Source organism: Sander vitreus, chromosome 5 (genome assembly GCF_031162955.1).
Source record: "Sander vitreus isolate 19-12246 chromosome 5, sanVit1, whole genome shotgun sequence".
NCBI lineage: Eukaryota > Metazoa > Chordata > Actinopteri > Perciformes > Percidae > Sander > Sander vitreus.
Genome location: NC_135859.1, coordinates 32,287,652 through 32,314,295, shown reverse-complemented (window position 1 = coordinate 32,314,295; position 26,644 = coordinate 32,287,652). Strand labels below are relative to the sequence as shown.

The 26,644-nt window shown below is 37.1% G+C and overlaps 3 protein-coding genes across 4 annotated transcripts in view; 1 reads left to right on the top strand and 2 right to left on the bottom strand.

Annotated features, from left to right (window-relative positions):
• The window catches only part of prdm6 (PR domain containing 6), a 109,292-nt gene that overhangs the window by 29,703 nt on the left and 52,945 nt on the right, over positions 1 to 26,644 (top strand). Inside the window, exon 4 of the mRNA XM_078251516.1 lies at positions 9,951 to 10,078. Within this exon, the coding sequence (XP_078107642.1) occupies positions 9,951 to 10,078 (128 nt within the window). The remainder of the gene's footprint in view (positions 1 to 9,950; positions 10,079 to 26,644) is intronic.
• LOC144518677 (GTPase IMAP family member 8-like) lies at positions 13,853 to 20,218 on the bottom strand. 2 transcript variants are annotated; one of them, XM_078251512.1, is made up of 5 exons: positions 20,146 to 20,218; positions 19,707 to 19,825; positions 19,464 to 19,573; positions 19,064 to 19,142; positions 13,853 to 17,851 (listed from the first exon to the last, which is right to left on the bottom strand). In XM_078251512.1, the coding sequence occupies exons 4-5, from the start codon at positions 19,080 to 19,082 to the stop codon at positions 15,054 to 15,056; spliced, it is 2,817 nt and encodes a 938-aa protein (XP_078107638.1). In that variant the 5' UTR covers positions 19,083 to 19,142; positions 19,464 to 19,573; positions 19,707 to 19,825; positions 20,146 to 20,218; the 3' UTR covers positions 13,853 to 15,053. The 2 variants fall into 2 exon arrangements, with proteins under 2 accessions (XP_078107638.1, XP_078107639.1); XM_078251513.1 differs by lacking the exon at positions 19,464 to 19,573.
• LOC144518680 (uncharacterized) lies at positions 21,320 to 25,939 on the bottom strand. The gene is made up of 4 exons (XM_078251518.1): positions 25,834 to 25,939; positions 25,633 to 25,713; positions 24,975 to 25,006; positions 21,320 to 23,935 (listed from the first exon to the last, which is right to left on the bottom strand). The coding sequence occupies exon 4, from the start codon at positions 23,668 to 23,670 to the stop codon at positions 21,943 to 21,945; it is 1,728 nt and encodes a 575-aa protein (XP_078107644.1). The 5' UTR covers positions 23,671 to 23,935; positions 24,975 to 25,006; positions 25,633 to 25,713; positions 25,834 to 25,939; the 3' UTR covers positions 21,320 to 21,942.

The following is a 26,644-nucleotide window of genomic DNA, read 5'->3' as shown; positions in this document are numbered from 1 at the left end:
TTTTTTTCCACCAAACCGAACCCTACTCTTGCACTCTACGCTGGTCGACGTAATGACGCCGCCATTGATTACAGGAAGGTGTTTACGTAGGTGGATCGTTCAATGCAGTAGGCTGTGAGAAAGTGAAAATGGAACTCGTGAGCAGAAAAAGTGTTGTTTGGCAGTACTTTCAGTCAAAAGAAGGACATTCAAGTTTAAGCTACATGTTCAATTTGCAATGCCGATTTGTCTCGTGGTGGCAAGGACCCTAAACAATACACAACATCACCGCTGTTAATGCATTTGCGTTTGAAACATCCGAAAGAATACGAGTTGTGCATGAAGGAATCTACAGACAGCAGCCAAAATGCAGCAACTTCAGGTACGGCAAAGGAAGGAAAGTCAAAGCTAAAAACTGGGAGTAGGGTTCGGTATTCAGTTTCGGATTTGGCAGAAACTTAACCTGTGGATTCGGTGTTTGGCCAAACCCCAAAAATCTGGATTCGGTGCATCCCTAGCAACCAGTAACTTTCTGGAGTTTGCGCATGTAAATTAATGATCTTTACAGGTGCTTTGCAGGGCCAGGTTAGTTGATCCCCCCTGTTTCCAGAGTCTTTATGCCAAGCTGAGCTAACCAGCTAATGGCTGTAGCTTCATATTAACCACACAAACATAAGAGCTATAAGTCTTTTCATCTCTCTCCCTCTTCACCAGAAAGGAATAAGCGTCAACTATTCCTTTAAATATCAAACACAACGCTCTGTAGCCTTGCTAAATGGCTCTGTTTGTTGCTCATGGCCAACATAAGCACACATAGTTGTGTACGACAAAGATAAACAGCGAGATTTAAAATTGAACCAGTGTTTACTCATATTTTGGTTTGAACAGTATTTGAAAATGAACAGAGGAGAGGTGGATTATTCTGCAAGAGTGGTTTAAAAAAGTTTTTTTTTTCTGTCTTGTCAGTGTATCAAGCAATGAATCCTCTGTTCCTCTTTAAAAAACATATTTGCTTATATAATTGCTGTTTGTCAAATGTTAGATGCTAATGTAACGGCCCTGTTTTATTTTTTTATGTGTCCACATTTTTCCTTACATACATATGAGCACAGACTGATTAGTTAGTTAACATTTAGCTGCATCTTTAATGTTTCATAATGCAGAAGAGTAACAAATACAAACGTCTTGGCTGGCATAAAGTAAGATCTTTTTTTTTTTTTTAGATTTCTTTCAGGTTTCACTGAAGTGTAAATGTGGGCATGCGTGTGGACAGTGACAGAGCAGTAAGTGAAGCACTGACAGCAGAGATCGATGACTGAGAGAGCGAGCTGTAATCCACCCTCTTTAATACGTGTGTGTGTGTGTGTGTGTGTGTGTGTGTGTGTGTGTGTGTGTGTGTGTGTGTGTGTGTGTGTGTGTGTGTGTGTGTGTTTTAATCATTCCCTCTTACCTTCAGTCTTCTGGTTCTTGTAAATGTAAAGAGGCAGAGACAGACAGATTAGACATCCCCCACTTCAGTTTCACTGAAAAGCTTAAAGTAAACTATCAGTTTCATTCTACTTCCTGTCACTCAGTGACTTCTTTGTCAGACCTGAAGTTAACTAAAATAATTTCGATTTTCAGACTATCTTACTATATTTAAATTATAGCAAGTTCCCTTGTTGCGTGTGACACCCCCTCTCTCTCACCTTGTTTCCTGTCTGCCTATTCACCGTCAACTGTCCAATAGGGGAAAGGGAAAATGCCCCAAAAAATAACCTTAAAAAGAAAAAAAATCTGTAAGTGATATGTTAATTACATTAAAGGGTAACTACCGTTTTTTCAACCTGGACCCTATTTTACTATGTTTTGTGTCTAAGCGACTGATGAGAACAATAATCTTTGACATTATTAAGCGAAATCGCCGCAGTCTGCAAAACTAGAGTTGTGATGGTTGGAAAAATGGAAAGACGACCCAAAGCGGCTTTTCGTAGTTTTATTTAGTTTCTGTCGACTTTGAATGAAGTGTATTTTCCGATGCTAAAATGTTTATTCACATGGAGTCTGGTGGATTCAGGGAACGCAATTTCATGGATGTTTTTATGTTTAAAAAAAGGATCTTGGGGCGGCCTATAGCTCACCCAGTAAGAGCATGTACCCCATGTAGGCTGAGTCTTTTGCTGCGTGTCATCCCCTCTCTTTCTCTCCCACCTTCCCTGTCTATCAACTGTCACTATCAAATAAAGGGAAAAGTCTTTAACTTTAACCCTTGTGTTGCCTTCCCGTCGACCATGCAACTTTTTGTTTTTCTGGGTAAGAATTTGAAATAAACTTTTTTTTCCCCAATGTTTTGATCGTCTTTTTTGACACTTTTGTTGCTTTTCCCAATGCTTTTGTCACTTTCTTTTCTTTTCCCAATGTTTTGGAAGCTTTCCAGGTGTTTTTATCACTTTTTTTTTTAATATTTGTATTAATTTTTTTCCTGCGCTTTTTTTGTTTTCTCCCCACATTTTTAAAGCTTTTTCCAATATTTTGGTCACTTTTTTCAATGTTCTTCACTGTAAGAAATTTCATGGTAGTTTAACTTGGAAATGCAAGTTCACCTGCTGCCTTGAAAATCGAAGTTCACTCAACTTGAAGAAATTAAAGTTAATGAGGTTGATGTAACTACAGTGTTCTAGTTTTGTTAAAGTTGTTCTTTTAGTTGATTTAACTTTTTATTACTTGGTTTAACTTCATACTTTAAGTTAAAACAAATAACTTATTTTATTTAATAATGCAAGAAACCTTCCTTGCCTAGTATAGCAGACAAACCTTTCTGCTTTATTACAACTCACAGTTTCAAGTTAAAACAACATTACCACATTTATAGCGGAGATTGCATGGGTGCGGCCGCCCCAGGGCCCCATGCAAAACAGGGGCCCCTCTAAAGCCGCTGATCTTGCTTCGCTTGACATAAAAGGGATGCTACTGAAGTGACACACAGCAGATTAATGGCTGAAGGAAGCCTATTATTGCTCTAAGTCTATTACTGCAATACTCCAGCTCTTCTTATCAAACGTAACAGTCACTTAACTCATGATTACAAATGTAAACCAGGACAACAATGACAATTACCAGGCAACAAAACACTACATTTTTACAAATGTACAACACTAAGCAGACATGTTTAATAAACGGAATACATAAAGTTACATTTGTATTTCGAACAAACTGCAAACTTTTCAGCAAATTTTAACACAACTCTATTTACCGCCTTGCATCATGGGAATTGACCAGCCAATGACCCAATTGCACCTGACTGCAGTACGCAGATCGGGGTTGGGCTAAATGTGGGCGGAGCTAAACGTTTGACTTTTGAAAAGTACTTTCCATTTCAATTTGAGAAGAGTGAAATACCAAATTCACAATTCACAAGCTCCCTCCGCCAGGGGCACTAGTGCTTTCTTGTTTGCCACAACACGTGTTATATTTTAGTTGAAATTTGAATAGGCTACATCACTTATCTGCGGTGTATAATTCATTTATTGTGTCCATGCTTTAACGATGCCGTGAAAGAACTGACAACTGATAACTTAACTTACATACCCAAGGTCAATCAACACATACATATCTGACAAAAAATTTAAATAGTCGACCCAATGAATAAATGCAAGTTTAACTTTCAAAAACTCATAAAGTTGAGTTCAAAATCCACAACTTGTATAAGCTCGTTCAGTTAAAAATAAGAAATAAGTGGACATAACTAAATGGGTCTGTAATGTTTTACAGTGTTGTATATTTTCTTTCTTAGATGCTATATAATTAAATAAAACACCCAACTTCAATGACAGTAGTGAACTGATCATTTATTTTACCTGTGAGGAGCGTTGTATGGAATCCACTTTTTTTTTTTGTTGACAATTTGGTTGAAAGAAAACCCAAATTTCTGATATAGAAATTTTTTGAAAATGGGTCAAATTTGACCCGAGGACAACACAAAGGTTTAACAGAAAGGTCGACCTCCTTAGAAATCCTTTCCATAATGTTGTCAGACACTTAGAATGTTAATCTGAGCCTGTCAGCGGCAAAACGAGCACTTTTGTGAAGGTAAATACAAGCAATTCTGCAGAGTTCAGAAGAGAGGAAAAGTATTGTTATTGACAAAGAAGCCTCTTAACACTCTGCAAATATTTTACACTTTTAAAAGACACTAGAAAATGCAGTTTGTGACCAGAAAGACAGGTTGAAAATGAAATGAGGTTTGGTGGAGATTAGAGCTGAAACAAGAGAAAATGTATCAGCAACTATTTTGAGAATTGATTAATCGTCATTTTTCAAGCCCAAATGGCAAACTGGTTTCACTGGTTCCAGCTTCTCCAATGTTGTGACAATTTGCAGCCTTCCTAAACTGAATATCTTTGCGTTTTGGACTATTGCTCGAACAAAACAAGACAACGAATTTGACTTTAAGAAATTGTGATTTTTACTCTATATTTTCCCAAACATTTTACAGAAAATTCACCTGAGAAAATAACTGGAAGATTAATTAATAAATGCAAATAATCATCAGTTGCAGCCCTATAGGGAAGATTTAAACATGTAAAAACACATTGCTGAAGTTCTTTTGAACACTGAAGCCTCAGCTGCTCCTCCAGGAGCTGCAGCTCGTATGATGTGTGGTCTCAGTGTGTGAATATAAAGCAGCGCGGTGATGAAAAGGGTCATCTGTCCCGCACAAACTGAGGATATTTTGGACAACGATAAGTTATTGAGCTTTAAGAAACCAAAGCTGTAACAAAAAAATATTTTGTCAGGATTGTTGTGCTCAGATGGAAAAATGACAGCCGGAGCTGTGAAGTGAAGCCGTAAGCCTGGCAGTGTTTGCAACATTTTCTAGCTGTGGAACTAAACAACATGTTATATTTGGCCGTTTGTCTTGCAGATGGAATTTTACAGTGATGGATTCGATAAACACTCGCGGTCAAAATGTCTTTGACAGAACAGCATCAAGCTAGGAACCAGCTGCTGGTCCCAGAGGCGCAAGTTGAGTGCAGCTTCACTGTGCAGTCAAGCAGAGGGGCACAGAGGTGGTTCTGTTAATGAAGACATGATGGAACAAATGATCAGCGTTACATTCAAAATATTACAGCAGGTTATAAAAACACAGTTTGAAACTGACCGCGAAACAAATCATCAAAAACAAAACATATCGGGACAAATTTCAAACCACAGGCATCATGACAACATTCAAATTCACAATACTTAGGCGTATTCAATAGTTATATAGCTATGTTTAATATTTAATACATTTATGCATTATGTTTGAAATTATTATAACCCTTATTCATTTTTTATTTTTTAAAGCACTGCAAGGGTCGTCCAAATGCTTTACATAAAGCAAAGAGATGTATTACAATATCTAAAACCTCTTACCTTGCACGTCAGCGGGATTCTCGCGATATCACAAGATCACGCTAGAATCGCAGGCTCACATATCACACAAAAAGTCCATCTTGTCAGGTTTCAAGTAATGCGTTTGTTACATTACATTACATTCCACGTCATTTAGCTGACTTACAATTGCTATATATGTCAGAGGTCACACGCCTCTGGAGCAGCTATGGGTTAAGTGTCTTGCTCAGGGACACATTGGTTGATGTATCGCAGTGGGAATTAAACCCAGGTCTGCCACACCAAAGGCATGTGTCATATCCACTGCGCCATCACCACCCCTGTGTCTGAATCTTACCAAACAATCAACGTCCTGTGAGGAGCTTCTGGCAGCTACAGGCGTAATTTAGGCGCGTGTGACTGCCGTGACTGATAATTGAAAACATCAATGGCGGACATGATAGATGACCTGCCAGGCATTTTTTGAAAGTGCCTGCCCTTTTCTAAACAGTTGCCACTGACGGCTTCTCAGATGTTTCTGTGTAACAAACCATCTGGCTCGTCAGGTTACCAGATCTGCTCCCATACGCGGACTTTGTCGCTCTTCATCTTTCTAGGTTTAAGCAACAAAACTACTTGGTTAAGTTTAGGAAAAGATAGTGGACCCTCCTCCACAGCGCTGCGGAGGAAGGTCTGGCTAGTTCACACAGCATTCCGGGAATGGGAGAAAAACGTGATGGGAGAAAAATTTGCTCTGGTTTATTGGCATGTCTTTAAACCAATCACAATCGTCTTGGGGGGTGCTCGGGAAGGAACATGTTTTATTGGAACTTGGAAGTTGTTTTAGTCATGCAACAGAAAACTCAGATTGGACAGATAGTCTAGCTAGCTGTCTGGATTTACCCTGCAGAGATCTGAGGAGCAGTTAACCATAGTCCTCAGAAATCCACCGGAGTTTAGAATGCCAACACAAAGAAAGCGTAAGGAAACGGACATCCGGCCTAAAAGAGTGACATCCAGCGGAATCAGCAATGGAGCAATCCCGGAAGTGGAACATCGTGGATATAGACTAGGTTAAAATAAACCCTTTCTGGCAGAAAGCCCTGAAGGCTAACTTTTCCTGTGTGCAATCCAGGTGCGTTTCATACAGACGCTAAAGGGACACTGTTGGCTACTGACCAAGCTGCCGTATTTGACGAGTTGGGAGTGAGAACGGGTTCATATACATTAACACTAGAAAGTCATGAAAAGTATGTGTGCATAAAGTGTACACAGATGTTAGACAAAGATTCAGATAAAGGCAGGGAAATCTGCAGACAGACAGACAGACAGACAGAGACATACATTATAGTGCTTACATGCAGAGAATGATAAATGAGGCTGTTTCCTTTGATTCTCACAGTCATTTACAGCATTGATTGTTTGTTGGCTGTATGGACAGCAGAGAGGCCGGCTATTGGCTCAGGTCATCACCTTATAAACGGACTGAACGCCTCCTCAATACAGTCACACGGCATCACCACGGATGGATGGAGGGATGGATTAATAATGAACACACACAGAGGCCGAGGGGACATCGACTCCTTTTAACTGCCTATTGTGTAGCTGTGAATCCACGTTTTTAATTGTTTTATTTTATGGTAAATTCCAGATGTAAAAGTCTGATTTCTTTTCATTTTTATATTACAATGTACTCAAGTACTGTACAGTACAATTTTGACTCGTACTTTACTTGAGTATTTCCATCTTCTTTTTCCAAATGGAGACTTGTTTGGTTTATGTTTCATGTTCATGTATCTTGTCCTTTTAGAACTTGTTTTTATGGCTAAGGCGTTGGCAGGCGGAGCAGTGAGGCTTTTAAGCAGGTGTAAATCAGGTTTGTTTAACGTTTAACACCCAGCAGACCTGTAATAATCACAGCTTTAGCATGACTACAGATAAGAGCCTAATGATTTGTTGCCGGGGCTTGTTTTAAACATTTCAAATTAACTGGAGTTATTTCTTTTTGTTTGAGCTGCGAGTGCAGGACTTGTAATCATTTTCAGTTGCAAAGGTTTGTTCTTAAGAAAACCCGAAAACATGATCACACAATTATGTGATGAATCTCTAAAAGATATACAGATACTTGGCATAACCATACATATTCCTATACCACCTACAGTTTTACAGTTAGACACTTTAACTATTCTGTGGGTATAAATTCTTATTTAACTGGAAGTTGTATATTTTCAGCTCCTTGACATAAACTGCTTTGTAAATCTTCTCTTTCCTCAACATTTCTTGAAGTGAGACTTTCCATTCACACTTAAAAGTGTAACTGCTGCTGTCATGAAATATGTTCTAAACATGGACATAAATTTTGTAGGAGTGAAATCTCAAAGGATTTCAGGTGTGAAATGTCTGCAGGGTCTTCATCCCAGACTGCACATCCTGACCGGTTATCTCGTCCTATAATTTAAACACCTGACTGTCTGTTCTTTTAGATTTGCATCCTAATGCTTTAATATTCTGTCTGTTTTCATATTGAAGTCACACACATAATTATGAAAGAGAAAACATACTTATATGAAAACTTCCTGCCCAAAAATCTAATTAATCTGAATTCTTTTTCAGGAAGACCATAAATGAACCCCTCTTCTTTTCCTCTTTTTCATCCATGTAGTTTCCCTTTATCACAAATGTTACTTTTCCCACTGAAAGGGAGCTTAACAGTACTTTTTCAATTCTAAAATTGACATGAAGATGACAGAAATATAGCCTACCATCTTGTTTTTTAAGTTACAAACTGTTTTCAAACTACATAGGTAAACTCTCCGTTTTATATTATTTTTAAAAATATTTGATTCCAGTACCAAAAGCCACTTTTTTTGCACCAGTGTTGTATGCCCAGGCCCCTTAGTTGGGTGGAATTGAAAAACAATATGTTACCAGTGTGAATTATCTTAATGTTATTACTTTATTTGACATGGAAAATAATCATTGATTAGCAGAAAAAAAGAAAAGTTGTCCTCGATAGTAATAATACTGTCTATCTACTTAGCATAACATTTGATTTTTGTAAATTGAGATTTTTAAAAAATATATTAATCAAATTACATTTATTTATTTACTGATAATGGACATCAATTAAACACAATCATTCTATATATTACGTTTACAATTTCCTTATTTTAATGTTTTAATGGGAGGAACTACTTAGCTCTACATCGCCTGTTTCTGTAATGTAGCGTGGCGGAGTGATACACGAGTGAAGTGTAGTTTGGCCGCGGATTTCTTGTTTTAGTTTAAGGCGGACTGTTATGTTAAGTTGGACTTTTTGCTTTATCTCAAGCCTGACATTTGTTGTAATACTCAAACTAGTTAACGCTATATGTTCAATAATACTTGTTGACATGTTAATACTGCTCCAGTTTCGAAAATTACTGGTTAAAGGTGAGCTTAAATGTTCACCGCAAGATGGCAGTGCTTTCCTGGTAATGGCGCAAGTTGACAGAAGATTAGCTAGCTAGCTAGCTAGCTAGGTTAGTTAACAGCTTGTTGCTCGTCTAACGTTAATTTGTCGGTGTTTTCCTCAGGTTTGTAACCTTGAAAAGAGCCCATATGTGATTAAAATAATTACAGCTTATTGTACAGGGAGGTACTGTCCTGTTCGCTTGTCACATATAGATGTTTAATGTTTATCACAGTGCTATAAAGTACTGGGAAACTCCACCTACTCAAATGTTAGCTAACGTAAAGTAACGTTAATGTTAGCCCGACATTAGTTTCATTAAATTAATGTGTGTTCCAGTTTTCTTAATGTAACTTAGCTAGTGGTTTCGGCACACTGCTCATAATATGTCAATATTAACTCATAATATGTTAATATGAACTACAACGCTCAAAAGCCTTATTCTAACTAACATTACCACAGCATTTTTGTGACAGGCTGTTAGCATGCAGGCTAAGTGCTGATTTGCATCCATTCCAAGCAGGCTAATGTTACCTGGTAACAAAAGTATTTGTTTTTTACTACGTGTTCATCTGTAGACTAGTACAAGTCAACTGAAGTAATACTGTTCGTATTTGGATAAACAATTAACTTTAACTTTTTGATGTAAAAAAAAAAAAATCTATTTACTGACCTTTTATTTATAAACCTTTTATTTAATTGTACTGTTTATTGTTATGCACCAGAACCATAAGGCAAATTCTTAGTAACGTTATGTGAAAACCTTGCCATTAATTTCTAGTTCCAGCTTCTCAAATGTGAAGATTTGCTGGTAAAGGAAATATCTATAGACATCACCTTGGGGCACTGGGAAATCTTGATGAGCATTTTCTTTACCATAGTTTGTCAGTTTATCATAACAAGCACAATGAATTTTAATCAAATGCAATAAGTGACAGATTAATTGATAATGAAAATGATTGTGATGATACTTTTAGCTCTTATCACAAGATATAATTGCATCTAATGTTACTGCTCTTTATAGATTAGAAAGTGTACAGAAATACAGCTACGCAGGGCTTTGAGGTAATTACAGTACTTTATTATTTAACTAATGGGCAGAGTACGTCTTTTTGTATATATAGGCCTATTTCTTTCAGTTCTGACTCTGTATATATGTGTGTTCCAGATCTACGATGCAGAGGGGACGTTACAGCACTTTATTGATGGTAATGATCCCAGTAAATCCAGTTGGATGAGGTATATCCGCTGTGCCAGACACTGTGGGGAGCAGAACATGATGGTTGTACAGTACAGGTAAGAACATGTCTAATTCTATAAATGACATTTGGTGGGGTTTTGTCATCCAGTAGTCAACAGGAATGTGTAAGAATACAGGTAATGTATACCAATACCATGTAATACCATGAAAATGCACATATTCCAGCATACTAGGCTCCAGTGGGAACATGTGTTCACAGTCCCAGGATGGACACCCAATACAAAACTATTTCAGAGCACATAAAGCAGTTATCAAAAGTTTCTATCTTCTCTTTATGAATTTATAAGTATGTCAGGTATCTAAAATTTAGTTATTTTATAGTTATCAACTCCTTTCCACCAAATATGGTAGGCTATTCGTAAACTGTTCAATTGCTTATAATAACATACTGTACAATTACATGTCAGACTCTGGTGACTCTGGCAAATGTTGCATCGATATGTTTCTTGTTCTTGCATTAGATCCTTAGTTTTTTTCAGGACATTTTCCCCACATTTTTCCTGTTGTGTGTTCTCTGTTGTTGGCTTTGGAGAAAATTAATTTCAATGGTGATATGTGGTTGAAGGCTCAGAAAAGCTTGCAAGTGGACCTTGAGCTTAGAATATTTATTTTACACATCTTTAATATGTTTTTGTGAGAGCATTTAGAGATAATGAGAAGCACTTGCAGTGTATCTTGTTATATGGGGACAGTTAAGTAATAAAAGTTATAAAAGCAGTAAATTAATAAAACACAACACAAACACTGTACGAGAGAAAGGTGTAGTGGAACTAGTGTAATGAAGTGATTGTCCACAGGCTAGAGTTCCACCTTTTTCTTTATTTAGTCAACATAATGTTATTAAAGCTTTAGTGCGTAATTTTTATACAACATACAAAAATTGCCTTTTGAATTCTGTGAAACAACTCATAATTGTTGAAGATAATAATTGCAATTCTTATATTTTTGTACCACCTCCTATTGGATCATAATCATAGACATGGCAGATGAGAGAAGACTCTCTGCCCTGGCGGTTCCATGTTTTCCTATGGGGAGAGCAATTGGTGTGGTGCACCCTTGGAATTGCTGCAGAGTGCTGCGCTCAAAGTTAAAATTATTTAAACTTTGACCTCGTTGCGCAACTAATTCCAGAACGTATACCTGCGCTGCGCTTTGCCTCTCTGTTGCGCGCCCTACCTCACGGTTTTACCATGCTGAATGCTCTATTATCATAACCAGATGGTTTGTTACACAGAACCATCTGAGAACCCGTCATTAGAAACTGTTTGGATAAGGGTAGGCACTTTCAAAAAAGTACATGGCAGGTGATTGGATGAACCATCTGTCAATCACGACCGGCATTGTTGTTTTGAACCACAGTCACAGCTGTCATACACACCTAAACCACGGGGTAGCTCATTGGATGCTGATTGGTTTAGTTCGCTGCTGTTCGGTCACAAACACTTTACTTGAATCCTGACAAGATGGATTTTTTTGTGATATGTGATCCTGCGATTCTCGCATGGTCTTGTGATATTGTGAGAATCCAGTTGCTGTGCAAGGTAACTATTATATTACTATGATGCATAGTATCTCATTTTATCTACTATCTTACAGACAGCAAATATAGTTAAAACTGTGGGATCAACTGTGGTGAGTTTGAGCTTAAATATGATTGGAAACAATGAGTGTGGTACGTGCACTATAGTATCCTCCAGTTATAAGGTTTTTGGAGTATGTTGGTCATGTGTTTGCATGGTTTCAGAAATCTGAATTAGTTAGTTGTCCTTGTTTTAAGAAACCAGTAAAGGTGGACTACTCAGAAATCAGCAGATTGTGGCATGTGAAAACCTTATCAAGGTCTCTGATCACTACTGTCTGCTGTCTGCACAGGTGTGTCCTCAACTTTAGCACAGTTGGTATGTAAAACAAAAGATATGACGATAAATCATGTAGTGATTGACACAGAAAATATAGTGTTTTTGTGGTTTGGTACTAGTTAAAGATGAGTTACTTGCATCATACCTTCTTTTTACATTCACCTTTTCCCTTCTCTTTATCTTAACTTGTTCTCTCCCTCCCTCTCTGTCTGTCTCATTACTGAACAAACTGCATTTTGTCAGTAGAGATGGAATGCTATCACATTACTCGAAAAATGTGTTTCATCTTTGTGAGTCGAGACGGACCAACTGCCACTCACACATTCTGCACACATTTCTTAATAGACATGCACACAACCAATTAGAGATGCACCGATTACAACTTTCTAGGCCGATTCCGATTTTCATTGAGTTAGGCCAGCCGATACCGATTTTAGTCGATTCCGATTTCATTTTTTCTAACCACTTTACAGCGCACACAAATATTTATTTTCTATCTTTTCTTTAATAGAACATTTTGCACAGAACATAGAACATTTTTGAACAGATAATGGATCACTATAAAATAGAACTATATAAATTACTCCTGGTGTGGGACATTCACATACATCTAAAGTGCAATGTTAGAACCATTTCCTTCTTTTCATATCCAATATCCAACTAAAAAAATGTGATTTTGGTTTTTGGTGTCGTCCCTCCACGCTCTACTTTTTCCTTGCAGGTGTTGCATATTGCAAACTTGTTATCTTCTGCACACACGCTGAAGAATTTCCAAACAGCTGACATGTTGCAGGTTAATTTACGAGGTTCCCTACATGTGCAAGAATAGCGCGAACACGCGCTTCACACCGCGAGCGGGTACGCGCGACACACGGCGGAAAAGTTGAGAGAAAGGAAAAAGAGACTGTGCTGTCGCGTCCGTGTGTGCGTGCGTCCTTGAGGACTGTAACTCGTATAACTTATGTTGTCAGTTAATTGTAGCATTGACCGGCATGAAATCGGCATATATCAGACTGACCTGCCGGTCGCCGGTCATAGCCGAGCACGTGAAAACCGGCCAATTCCGGTCACCGGCCGGTCTATCGGTGCATCTCTACAAACAAGTACACATTCCTCAGACTATATATAACGATATATGCACACACTCACATGCACATAAAAATACATACACAGTAAGGACTGTCTTGGCACAGGTAGCACTGGCAAAAGGATTTGTTGTTGGAATTTTATTACCGCCTATGGCTTCACCAGCCGATGTCTGTACTATTTACGCCGGCCAAAGATAAGTATGTAGCTAACTTCACTTCATTAAGATGTTTGAAAACTGTATATTTACAGTATGATGTTAAAAGAAATACAGAGTGATGGGTCTTTCTCTACATAAACAATTTAGCATCAACATAAACTTTTAAGCATCTCAAAGTTGGATTGGAAAGGTCCTCCTGTTAGTATGTTAAACTTACACAAGTGGCTAAAGTGCATAACTGTCAGCAGTAGCATTAGGTGTCATCATTTAGATGCCAAAACACTGTCAGATGTTGTATACCAGCAGTTTGTCATTATAACCTTAAGTTGAAATATCAGTACTGCTATTGTAATATCTTACTTAATGCTATATATATATTTTATTTTTTATTTTTTTTTATAGAAAAGCAGCTGACTTTCAACCAACTGGCTGGTTAAAAAAGAAAAAAAAGGAAGTTGTCTTTTTTATTCAGATTTCTATCATGTAGAATTATGTTTGTTGTTATGCTTGGTATAACATATCTTGTTTGATACATGGATATTTGTCGACCACTAGTACTGGCACATCATTCAATGTATGTATTATTTCATGACATAGGGACACATTGCATTGTCATATGTAGTTTGACATTTATAGTAGATCTCTAGGAACAGTCACTAAGTCCACACCGCTTCTAATTCTTATTTATTTAAATAATATTGAAATTCTTATTAATGGTGTATAGTTTATTTTTATCACCAGAAAACAAGAATACAGTTTCAGATATGCAAATGAGAACAATTCTAAATGGCTAATACAAGCATACCACCTTACTGTCAAAATATGTTACAAAATCTTAAACATAACAAATATAGTATTAACCTTCTGTAATTATTAGCACAACTGAACAAAAAAACACATTTACCTTTGGATACTAGATGTACAATTGAATTGTATTACTGCACTTTATTAATGTAAATGAGGAAAATATACATTACATGTTAAAATAAAATGAATGTGATTAATACTTGCCTCCTATATAGGCAGATAGTTGTCAGTTTGAAGGTTAAAAAACTTTTTTTCAAATGACAGAACAGACTTTGCAGCTAAGGAAACCTTCCTAAGATGAAGAAACTTTATTATTATTTTATTATTCATCACATACAATTATACAGTACGATGTAGTGAAATTCCATTCCATCTCGCATTTAACCCATCCTAAGCATTAGAAGCAGTGGACAGCAACATACAGCTTCCAAAAAGCAACCGGCTGTACTGAACTTTATAGCTAAAGTATAGACACAGTTACAGTTTCATCAGTTATGATGTTCAGTGATTTATGGTATACAATGTAAACAGCTCAGACAGTTGATCCTTGTAAACATTTGTCTAAAAGCCTGGAACAGTAAACTGACATAATAACACACGTTTCATCTGATGCACATCCAACTACAGTCACTAGAGTTCCCTCATGAATCTGAGGGAAAGATTTACAAAGGCTTGCGTCACAGTTTGTGTCATTTTAGTGTTTGCAAAGTACAACTCTCCCCTTACCGCTATTCATTTCTCCTTACTGTGTAATGAATCAATAGGATTTCACAAATATAGGTGGAGACACAGCAGGGACTAATGATGCATGCCATTCAATTTCAATGTAAAAACAGTGATGTATGTATGTTAAAGGAAAAACAAACAAAATGAAATCCTAATATCTTATTTTTTTGTGCTGTTGTAATTGTGCTGCTGTTGTAAACTCAGTAAACCCTATAAAGCCCAAATTATTTCCTAATCCTATTTACAGATTCCAGTAAATTCACACAATGCTGCCGGGCTAGCCTGTTATACTCCTACTACCCCTTGTATGCTTTTAGGCTATAAGTGATGATGTCATTTTGCAACTGAGGGCCTTACAGGCAACACAACAGCTCATAAAATGGAACAGGTCTTTTCTCTGGCTTTCTTTACATGTTCTTGTATCCAGTTATTTCTTTCGTCCTCATGTTTTGTCTTTAGTTCATTGATTTTTTTGTTCAGATTTTCATTGTTTGGCGATTTAAGTGTCCTTGTCAGGTCATTCATTTCTTGTTCTTGTTTTTTCATCAATCTATCAAAGTCTTTCTGATATGCTTTGTGTTTGGTCAGTTGGCGTACGATCAAGTCATTGTGTATTTGTTGCTTCTCCTTCAGATTCTCCATTTCCTTGTCATGTTTTTCCGCCACAGCTGCAAAGTCCTCGGTGTATCTCTGTCTGAAATCATTGAATTCTTCAGCTTGCTTTCTGGCCTCTTGATCATGTTTGTTCTTGATTACAGCCAGATTTTTCAAAAGAGTTTCTTGTAGTTTCATTAATTCTTTCTCCTCTTGTTGTTTTCTGATTTCATCTTGTTTTCTTTGGTTTTCATATTCTTTTTTTTCTTGTTCATATTCTTCTCTGAGTTTTTCAAGTCGTTTTTGCTCCTCCTCTCGTCTCTGTTGATCTTCTCGATATTGGTTCTCCCACTTTTCCCTTCGATCCTTATTCCAAGTCTCTTGTACTCTTCTCAACGTCTCTTTGTTTTCCATCCATGTTTTGTCAGCAGTTTCCTTTTTTTCAGTTTCATGATTTATTTTGTCCCCCATAGCTTCAAGACTTTGTTCCCACTGCATTTGTTCAATTTCATCCTGCATTTTTGTCTTCCTTTCCTCTGCTTCTCTCTTGTCTTCTTCTCTCTTCATCTTTTCCTGTTCCTTATTGATTTCCTCCTCTTTCTTAATTAGTTTGGCTTTCAGTTCTTTTTCACGTTCAGTTTTGGTTATTTGTTCTGCCAATTCTTTTTTCTTTGCCTGGATTTCTTTTTTATGTTTATTTTCAACGTCCATCATCTCTCTCTGTATGTCTTCTTCCTTTTCCTTCAGGATTCTCTTCACTTCCTTTTGTATGGCTGCCTCAGCTTCTTGAAACATCTCGGAGGTGTAGCAGCCCCCACCATTTCTGTTCACCATTGATTCAACGTTGCGCAGTAGCTCTCTGGCTTGAGCACGTTTCTGATCTTCTGAACTTCTGTTATTGAAGACCTGGTATCTTCCTCCACAGTCCTCTATCAGTTTTTCAACAAAGCCATCCTGTATGTAATTCTCAAATGTTTGATTTCTCAGATCATCTCCTCTTGTGAATATGAGAATGATGTAGTCTCCTGAATTCTTGCCAAAGAACTCCTTGATCAGTTCCACAGTATCTTTCTCCTCTTGTGTAAAGCGCCCGATCTTTAGCACTAATAAGAACACATGAGGTCCTGGAGACAACAAGCTGACACATTTCACAAGCTCCCGTTTAACTTCTTCATTGGTCAGAGTCGTGTCAAACAAGCCAGGGGTGTCGACTATGATGGCAGTCCGGCCATCAATCTCTCCTGTTTCTTTACGGCAAAACTCAGTCACTGACTTTGGGCAGGCTTTAGATTTGAAGCATTGTTTGCCCAAAATAGTGTTCGCTGTTGCACTCTTTCCACAACCAGTCTTCCCAATCAGCACCATCCTGAGACACTCTCTACTCTGTTGATGTTTAGCCATTTCGAGTACAGCTTTTTGTTTTGCAATGTTTTTCACCCGTGGATTGACCAGCATTTTCTTTGTGAAACCTCTGGATTCACCCACTCTCATCTTTTCCACAGCGTGCAACACATTAAAGACCTGCTGCTTGTCTCTAAGGTCAAAGACAATATATCGTTCTCCACAGCTCTGAAGGAGCTCCTGTATGTGCATATTCTCCTTAAGAAATCTTACAACAGCTGGAGAATTACGATCTGACTCCACAGGGACCAGAATCATGGTGAAGTCATTGACTCGAGAGCTCAATGTGTCCTGGATGGTCTCCAACTCTTTCTTGTCTTCATCAGTGAGGGGACCCACAGGTAAGACTAGGATAAAAGCATGGATGCCCTCAGGATCAAAGAGGGTGATACACCTGGATAATTCCTCCATTACTGCCTTCTGAGGTTTTCCATACAAGGCAGGCAGCTCCACCAGGGAAACCCAACGTCCACACACCTCTCCCTGCTTTTTAACACACTCTGATGACTTTGCAAATGGACCACACTTTCTATCTCCCAGAATGGCATTGGCTGCTGACATCTTCCAGGTTTCCAATCTCCCACACAACACTAAGTTCAGAGGAGGTTTGGAAGTCATTGGATCAGTCTCTTCAGTACAGTTTAGATGTTCTCCTTTGTTGTCAGTCACTATGTTGTCCATCTGATCAATCAATTCTTTATAATCATGTTCGGAAAGATCTTTCTTATCAAAGTTAATGCTGTGCTGCCTTTGTCTGCAGTCTCTGGTGACTTGGTTCACTGAAGCATTCTGGACCTCCCCATTTTGTGTTTTGATGACCATTGAGTATTTAAAAGCATTTTGACCAAAGAAACCCAGGATGAACTTGAATTTCTGTCTGTCCTCTTCATTGAAATCAGTAGGCTTCACTAACAGCAGGATAACATTTGGTCCAGGGGGGCAAAGAGCCACGCACTTTTTCATCTCGTGTCTCACTTTGTCCTCAGGCAGGCTGAAGACATCTGAGGTTTTTACTACTGTTAATTTTTTCCCCCTCCATTCTTTATATATGACTGTAGGCCTACATTGCTTTGATATTTTTATATCAGAAAAATATTGTTCCCTTGTGATGAAGTTACTTAGTATTGTCTTTTCGTTTTGTTGCTTTCCAAACACCAGAATTCTGAGTTCAGATGCTGTAAAAAAACAAAAGCCAAAGCATTACAATTATTGTCCCTTTTCCATTTTTTCAGTGGTTAATACATTAATATATAAAAGGTATTTGGAGACTTTAATGGGTTAAATAATACATATTGAAAAATAAATATTTTTTCAATCAAATTTTAAATTATCTTTCCACTAAGTTGGCTACTTCTGGATAATAAGAATATGTTCATTTATTGACAAAAAAAAAGCATGGATTTTATAAAAAATTACCGTCTCCATCAATGTTTGCGCTTGGTATTGAGTCATTTGCAGAAGCTATAAAAAGTATAATGATATGATAATATTTAGGGTCTATAAAATTCAGTTATATGCAAATGTTACTGTTTTAAATTTGGACATCTTAATACCTCCTATTCTTGAGGTTATACAAGGAGTCAAATCTAGTTTTAAGATTGTTTTATTTGGGTTCACAGGGGAGGGATGTTTGTCTTTGGTCCTCAGTTAAAAAAAAAGAATCAATCAAAATTTGAACATAAAGCTACATTAATCAATTTTTTGCTTTAAGAGGGGCAGAACATCGTCAACACCAAAACAACATGACAGATATACAGCCACTTACCACTGGCTACAATGTTATCAGTACTGTTTTAATTAACTGCTTGTTACATCTCTATCAGACGCCAGGCCACTTTGGCACTTGTTTGAAGTTTCTGGCCACCTGGCAGATGTGATCCGACGTTTGGCTCTTTGACTTTAGTTCTGGTTTGGATTGGGCTCCACCAACCCCTTAGAAAAATGTCTGGGTCTTTCTATACTTTGCTCAGCATATGCCCCCCATTTTCATGTTCTTACTCCATTAAAGGTGTGTTATCAGTGGTTATCAGCCTCAGGCTGTTATGGGGGGGGGGGGAAGCCAACTTGGAGGTAGAGGATGACCGCCTCATATCTATGGTAGCAATAACTAATAATGCCCATTCAATCAGCTGAAAACATTCAAAGCAGATGCATACAGTATATATGGACAACACCTCGCAAACTTTTGCGTGTTCAGTGCCAACATTTTAATGTGTATCAGCCAACTGAAACTAAACAGGTTAGCTATCAAGTCTGTGTCAAGAACACGCCCCATTCTGTTGGCCCTTGGCCATCTTATACACTTCCTCTTAGTGTGGTTGACCTAATTTATGTTGTCATGATGGGTTTCAGTGAACACATTCCTTCCGCTAACAGACCGTACTTACCGAATGCTGATCCTGCCATTTTGTGCACTTTGCCGCAAACTTGTGGGAGAGAAATTCACATGGGGAAGCTTTATGGTGTCTGTTGGGTTTTAGGACACAAAACAAAATTACAATAATGAGATACAGTGATAAAGTAAAGAAACACAATAATTCTACTTTCCAGAAAGTATGTCAGAATGTTGTAAGTGTAGTCTGTGTAAATGTATAAAAAGTAGACTTCATCTTCATCTAATTTGAGTCATAGTTTAGTGAAAGTGTTAATGCGTTTAATGTTTTAAAGTCTAACTCAAGTGAAACTGATCTGAACAAATGTTTGTTTAATTTGACAGCATCTTGCTGGCTGTTAGGTGTCATTTATTTTCTCTATTTCCTCTTCACATACTAAACATTCTGCACTTACCTTAGGTTTTTTTCTGTTGCTTTTTTTTATTGTAGTTTATCTCTTGTTGTAGTTTTTGCTAATCTCTCAAACTTTAGTTCTGGGCTATGTCTTAACAGAATAGTCGACACCTGAGAATTATGAATAAACTGCTTTAATTAGTCTATTGAAAGATTAAGTATTTTCTGCAATACATGTATACATCCTGTACAAAAATGTTGCATCTTAATTTTTGTTGCATTTATTTTTGGATTGTCTACTTACCAGTCAAATTTCTGTTGTGTAAATTTTCATCAAAGCTCATCGAAGTAGCCGCTCCATAATGAGATTAAATCACCCAGCACAACCTTTTTGTTACCAGAGTTGCCAGGACAGGGCCCCACCTACAACAATGAAGCAACCCAGTAAAACCAGAACTGTTACTGAATTCTTTTTTACAGACGTGATGAGTGATTTATGGCCACAAGGGCAGTGTTTTCCCTGGGTTTTTAGAGTGCTTAGGAAATCAACCCGCGTCCGGCCTCTGGGTCGTGAAGGCGAGTCCGGTTAACCCTAACCCTTTCAAACCACGCTTTCAGGTAGAAAAATGGCAGTTGATTTAAATTGCAAAAATATGTGGAATTGGTGTTTATTTCTGTTATCATTTTTTAGCTGTAACTGTAACATTTAAAGATATATACGGTACTTAAACACATGGTCCAACCTGTCTGATGTTTCTGCTGTGCTTATTTTCTGTACTATGTTGCTTCGCTAGCGTCTTTGAAAAACCAAATCTAGTTGTTCCTCGTCCCCGTTTGCTTAGCTTCGTTAACTTGTATGTACTGGATGCAGGGGTTTTCTACCTGGAAATTATTGTAAACAAACATTGTGATTGGGTATATTGTCTGCCGATTGGAATTTCCCACAAGACTGAAATAGGTGTGGGCTTTCCCATAAAGGGAACTCAAAAGTGAAACTTGTCCACAGCAGGATGGAACCAAAAATGAATATGTTATTAGTGCAATATGACGAAACTGTTATTTACATGTTACGATAAATAAATCATCCAAGCACATCATCAGAGCCTCTTCATATATTTTTTTACTGTAAGTACATGTACAAAATAGTGATATTGTGACTATCTAACCAACCTAGCCTAATCTACCTCACATTAGTTTGTTCAATTAATTCATTCCTTCACACGCTGCTACCTACACCGTGGAAGTACAGCAAGAAATCTAACTCTATAGGTTTAAGTACACTGCCAGAGTTTGCTGTGTGGGTTCATTTTATAAGTTGAGTCAACATTATCCACGCGGTTAATAGAAGAGACAAAACCTCTCAGATGGTGGAGAAATGTAGCTGGGGGCGGTTGCAGATGAGAAGTAGCTGGTACACAAAAAAGATGCCATATCGGTCATGTGGGCCCACTTTGGCTTCAATCAACATAATACGGATTAAAAAAACCTAGGGGGCAGGTGTGCTAGCTGTTGGAGCAGAATCACATTAGTTGTAAACCATGAATGTACAGTATGAAAAGAAATGCTACACCTTCTCAAAAGCAGAGTGCATAGTTTTGTTTACCAGCAGCAAAGTTTAATGATGGGTGTTAACCTACTTTGCCCTGGAGCAAAGTTATGCTCATACAACATATTTACACTACTGATCAAATGTTTTAGAAAACCTAATTTTTCCAGTTTTTATTGAAATTTAAGCAGGTCAGGGAATAACCTTAAATTGTACAAAGATACGTGGTAATCTGCCCAAGATAAAAAGAAAAGTTTAGGTCACCAAAAACTGAAAAATTAAACAACTGAAAAAAATGGAAGTGTTCTAAAGTACAGTTCTAGAGTATTGTTGGAGAGAGCCTGAGAACAAATAATTAAGTTGCCAATGACTTAAATTATTACATATTTTATTATGTACATGTAAATATAAGAGAGTTTCCTTGTAAAACAAAAACAGATACATTATTATCTTTTATGCATTATGTGTATCAGGTTTCACTAGTTTACTTAACATTCGCTGTCTCTCATTTTCTTGACTTGCAAAAAGACAGTCATTAAATGACAATACAGGCTGCAGCTTTTAAGACATGTTTACTAACATGCAGTCTGTTACACAGCTACACTGAACTTTACAGCTATTGAACATGCATACATTGTAATTGTAATTTCCCCACTGGGGATCAATAAAAAGTATAAAATAAATGTAAAATTAAAATGTAATCAGCTCTTAAAGTTAACAAATGATGTGCTACAGTGCACTGGCCACTAATATTATTATCTGTTCACAAACATTTGCACTTACAACTATAGAACATAATGTATTATATTGTAAAATATTTTGTCAGACGTAGGTTAAATAAAGGTATAGTAGCTGAACAACCTGACATAGGCCAGCGTTATAGGCTACACCAGTTCAACATGAAAAAAAAAATCCCTTTATAGTTTTAAGTTTTCAAACAAAAGCTCACAGTTTTTCAGCTGAAACTGTGTGGGTGTTGAAAAAACAAAACATCTCATAAAATGTGACAAGCCTTGTTTTCGCTGGCTTTCTTCACATGTTCCTGTATCCAGCTATGTATTTCCTCCTCATGTTTTTTCTCCAGCTCATTGATTTCTTGGTTCAGATATTCTTTTTTGATGTCAAGTGTCAATTTCAGCTCATTCATTTCTTGTTCTTGTTTTTTCTTCAATTTTTTGAAGTCTTTCTGGTATACTTTGTGTCTGCACAACTGTTTTATCACTGAGGCATTTTGGTTTTGTTCTGTCTGCTTAGGATCCTCCATTTCCATTTCATTCTTTTCCATCTCAGCTGAAAGAACCTCGGTATATGTGTTGCTCAATTCATTGAATTCATCAGCTTGCGTTTTGGCCTCTTCATTTTTCTTCATTTCCTCTAATTTCTTCTTAGATAGATAGAGTTCTTGTAGTTCTTTACATTCTCTTTCTTCATATTCTCTTCTGATTGCATCATCTTCTATTCTTTTGTTTTGAAATCTTTTAAATTCTTGCTCTTGCCTGAGCTTTTCAAGTCGTTTTTGCTCCTCTCGTCTCTGTTGATCTTCTTGGTATTGTTTGTCCCACCATTCCTTTCTTTCCTTCTCCCAAGCCTCTCGTTCTTTTCTCATGTCTTCTCTAGCCTGTATTAATAACACCCAGACAACACTTTGTGCGGATACATATTTTAGTTTTTCCTCCAGAGTTTTAAGTTTCTGTTTCCACTTGTGTCGTTGGAATTCCTCTAGCTTCTTGATGTTTTCCTCCTTTTCTTTGACTCTCTCTTCTCTTTCTTGATCAAGTTTAGATGTTAGCGCTGCCAATTTTCTTTCTATCTTTTGCATATCTTCTTGATGTTTTCTTTCAAGGTCCCTCTGTTTGCTCTGTATCTCTTGTTCCTTCACCATCATGAACTCTTTTTCTTTTTGTATGGCTGCTTCAGTTTCTTGGAACCAATCTGAGGTGTAGTAGCCACCTCCATTTTCCTTCACCATTGCCTCAACCTTGATCAGCAGCTGGCTAACTTGAGAACGATTCTCCTGATCATTGTTATTGAAGACATGGTATCTTCCTCCACATTCAGTTATCAGTTTTTTTAAGGATCCCTCAGTGTCTTCTTCTATGTAACTCTCAATCGTTTGGTCTTCAAGATCATCTCCTCTGGTGAATACGACAATGATGAAGTCTTCTGACTTCTTGCCAAAAAAGTCCCTGATCAGTTCCACAGTTTGTTCTTCCTCTCGTGTAAAGCGACCGATCGACAGCACCAGTAAGAACACATGAGGTCCTGGAGCCAAAAAGCTGACGCAGTTCACAAGCTCCTGTTTAACTTCTTCGTTAGTCAGAGTTGTGTCGTACAAGCCAGGGGTGTCTACTATGACGACAGGCCGCCCATCAATCTCTCCTGTTGCTTTCTGGCAAAGCTTGGTCACTGATCTTTGACAAATTTTAGAATTAAAGCATTCTTTGCCCATAATGGTGTTTCCAGTGGCACTCTTTCCACTACCAGTCTTTCCAATCAGCACCATCCTGAGACACTCTCTACTCTGCACCAAACTGGCAGACTTTTTTCTCGGCACTATCCTCGGAGGCTCTATACTCTTATATTCATAAGCTTCTGATCCACGTCTTGTAAAAGATGGATTTGCACATTCAGGTTCAACCATGGTCTCAGTCTCTTCAGTGAAGGTTACATATTGTCCCCTGTTTTCACCCACTATGTTCTCCATTTTCTCACCATTGAACATCACTGTCAGGAAAATCTTGTTTATCAAAGTTCATTCTATGCTGCCTTTGTCTGCAGTCTGGATGAACCCTATCATTTTGTGTTATGATGACCATTGAGGATTTAAAAGCATCTTGTCCAAAGAATTTACTTATTGACTTAATTTGTTGTTTGTCCTTCACAAGGATTCACTAACAGCAGCAGAACATTTGGTCCAGGAGGATGTTTGTTTAGTGTCGTCTTTTCATTCTTGCTTTTTCCAAAGATTACAATCCTGAGTTTGGATGCTAAAAAACAATGAGAACAAAATCATTACACATTCCCATAATTTCATGAAGAACTATCCTCTTTTAATTTAATGTCATTAAATGTCAGACAATGATTCTTTTCAAAGACAGTTAGAGACCTTGAGATTGTACCACATTTTAGTCTCTTTTCAGTTTATAAGATCAAACTGGCTACATCAGAACTCTCGTCTCTTGACTATTAGCTGTCTTCATCAACTTGTCACTGACTTTGCTGTTTGATGCTGGGCAGGTAGTGTAAGAAAGTAAATAAAATGTATTTCTGAGGCGCTTTTCATAGACATCAGGCACAAAGTGCTTTACAGGGCATAAAACAAAATACAAGACATAAAATAATAGAAGATAAAATAACCTTGTAAATACATGTTTAAGAAGTTAAATACAAAGCTTTGAACATAATACATAATGAGAATACAATACACAAATTCAATTACACAGTAATACAGTGTACGGTTTATCAAAGCTTGTTTGCTAGAAACAACTGCCTGCTGCTGCTGGTCACAGAGTTTGGTCTATAGAGCTGCAGAACTGATGGTAATTATTTAATTAAAACACAAAAAGTCACTCCTTTCAAATTACAAAGATCAATTTAAGTCTGTGTCAATATTAAAAATATGAATGCATGGTTTAGTATGGTGAAATCATGTTACAGCTATCTGTCTGGATAAAAATCATGTTCTGGTAAGAGAGTTACATGCACCAGTAGATGTACACAGAAAAAAAGTATTTTGAGCCCTGGCAGCACATAGACTGCACCAGTTTAGACTGGAATCGTTTAAATTTGCTACACGCAAAATGTTATGCCATCAGAATAATTTGATAGATGATTTTATCACTATAAAATGATATACAACTTAAGGTTGTCAACCTTTCATTCTCCCTGCAACTGTCTTATAATAGCTGTGGCCCACTGCCGTCATTCTTCTTTGTCATGTGATTTCTGATCTTGTCTTGCACTTCCTTAAAGTCTTTCCCATCAATGACAGAAATTATTCATGATATGAAGTCTTAATAGACTTACCGAACGCCATTTTCTGTTAGGGAAACTGGTTCCTGTTGGGTTTTAAGAAACAAGGCAAAATTCCAAAAGGTAAATAAAACCCCATAAGTCAAGCACTGTACTTTCAAGAAACAATGTTCAGGTTACTCTGCATAATTTCACAATCAGTCCAACGTGTTGCTGACATAGTTTTGCAATTATTGCTACACTTGCAGATATCAATATAATATGAGCGGTTGTTAAGTGACTTGGCAAGTATTTACTAGAAAATGTAAAAGATTAAAATGAATGGCAATCATATAAAGTGCATTCAAAATATATATAATATATATTTTAGTATGAGATAATATAAAAATACTATTTTAGTAGCCAAAAGTAACAATAATAATGCATGAAGAGAACATTGTAGTTATAGCCTTCAATACACAGATATATAAAAGTGCCTTAAATTAACTAAATATGTTATATTGTTAAAAAACTGTATCAAATGTAAAATGTACTTAATTTGGTTTTTAACTTAGTTTACATGCATAAATAACTTTGTTTCAATGAACATAATTAAAATAATTTGAACTGAATTTTAAACGGCAAAAATATATTTGTTTTCGTTTTCATAGCTATCTTTGCTAAAATAAAATGGCTGCTACATTACTATTATTTTCAAAACTACTGCACTTACCTGAAGTTGCATCTTGTATTGCAGTTGAATCATGATTTTTGGTCCTTCAATTCAGTCCAGACCATTCTGAACAGTTAATACCTGAGAATTATCAATAGACTTCTTTGATGAATAAAATTAAGGTTTGAGGCTATGTAAACACATTATATTCTCTATCTTTATAGTTATTATTTGCATTTATTATCTGTTGGATCTACTTACTAGATACAGTTCTTGCTGCGCCAATCAAAGTGTGTATTAAATTAAGTACCAGCTCTAAAATAAAGTGAACTCAAGCCAGGTATGACAACAATGAAGGGCAGGGCCCACACACCGACGAAGAACTCATTGGTTGAAAACACGATGTTGTCATTGCACAAGTATGACAAAAATGAAACAGCCTTTAGTGTTTGGCTGACAAATTAAATGCTCATGAATTGAACATTTTAGTCTTTGTTAAAGCTAGTTATAAATAGATCATTAGATCTAGTGTCAACTGTGGTGGGGTTTGGCTTAAATGTGGCTAAAAAATAATCCTGCCTAAAACCTTTGAACATCTAATGTTTTTAGCAGGATCAGGTTTTTGATGCTAAAATGTCAAGTGACATGGAGAGCAGTTGTGCTACTAAGTGCATGACCAGAACAAGCACACTTCCAAAAACAAAGGGGTATGTCCGTGTATTATAATAATTTTCCTTCAGAGAAATGGGACTTCCTTCCAGTAGAGACAGCTTAAACTGCATTTGGAATTTGAAACTCCCCTAAAGACTGAAAGAGGTGTGTGAGTTCCGATCAAGGCTAAGAAAAACTGGTGAAACTTGTCCATACCAGGATGTAGCCACAAACAAAGTTTTCCAGACCGTATTATTATTTCCTGCATGGAAAATTTGTAGGGTACACGTAAATGTAAATGTAAATTCTGATTTATTCCAGCAAAGTCATGAAATATATTAATTTTGTGTTGATGAATATAAATGTTCAGCCTCTTCCTTAGACAGTCATGTTGTTCAGTGTCCTTGTCCTCTTCAGTTGA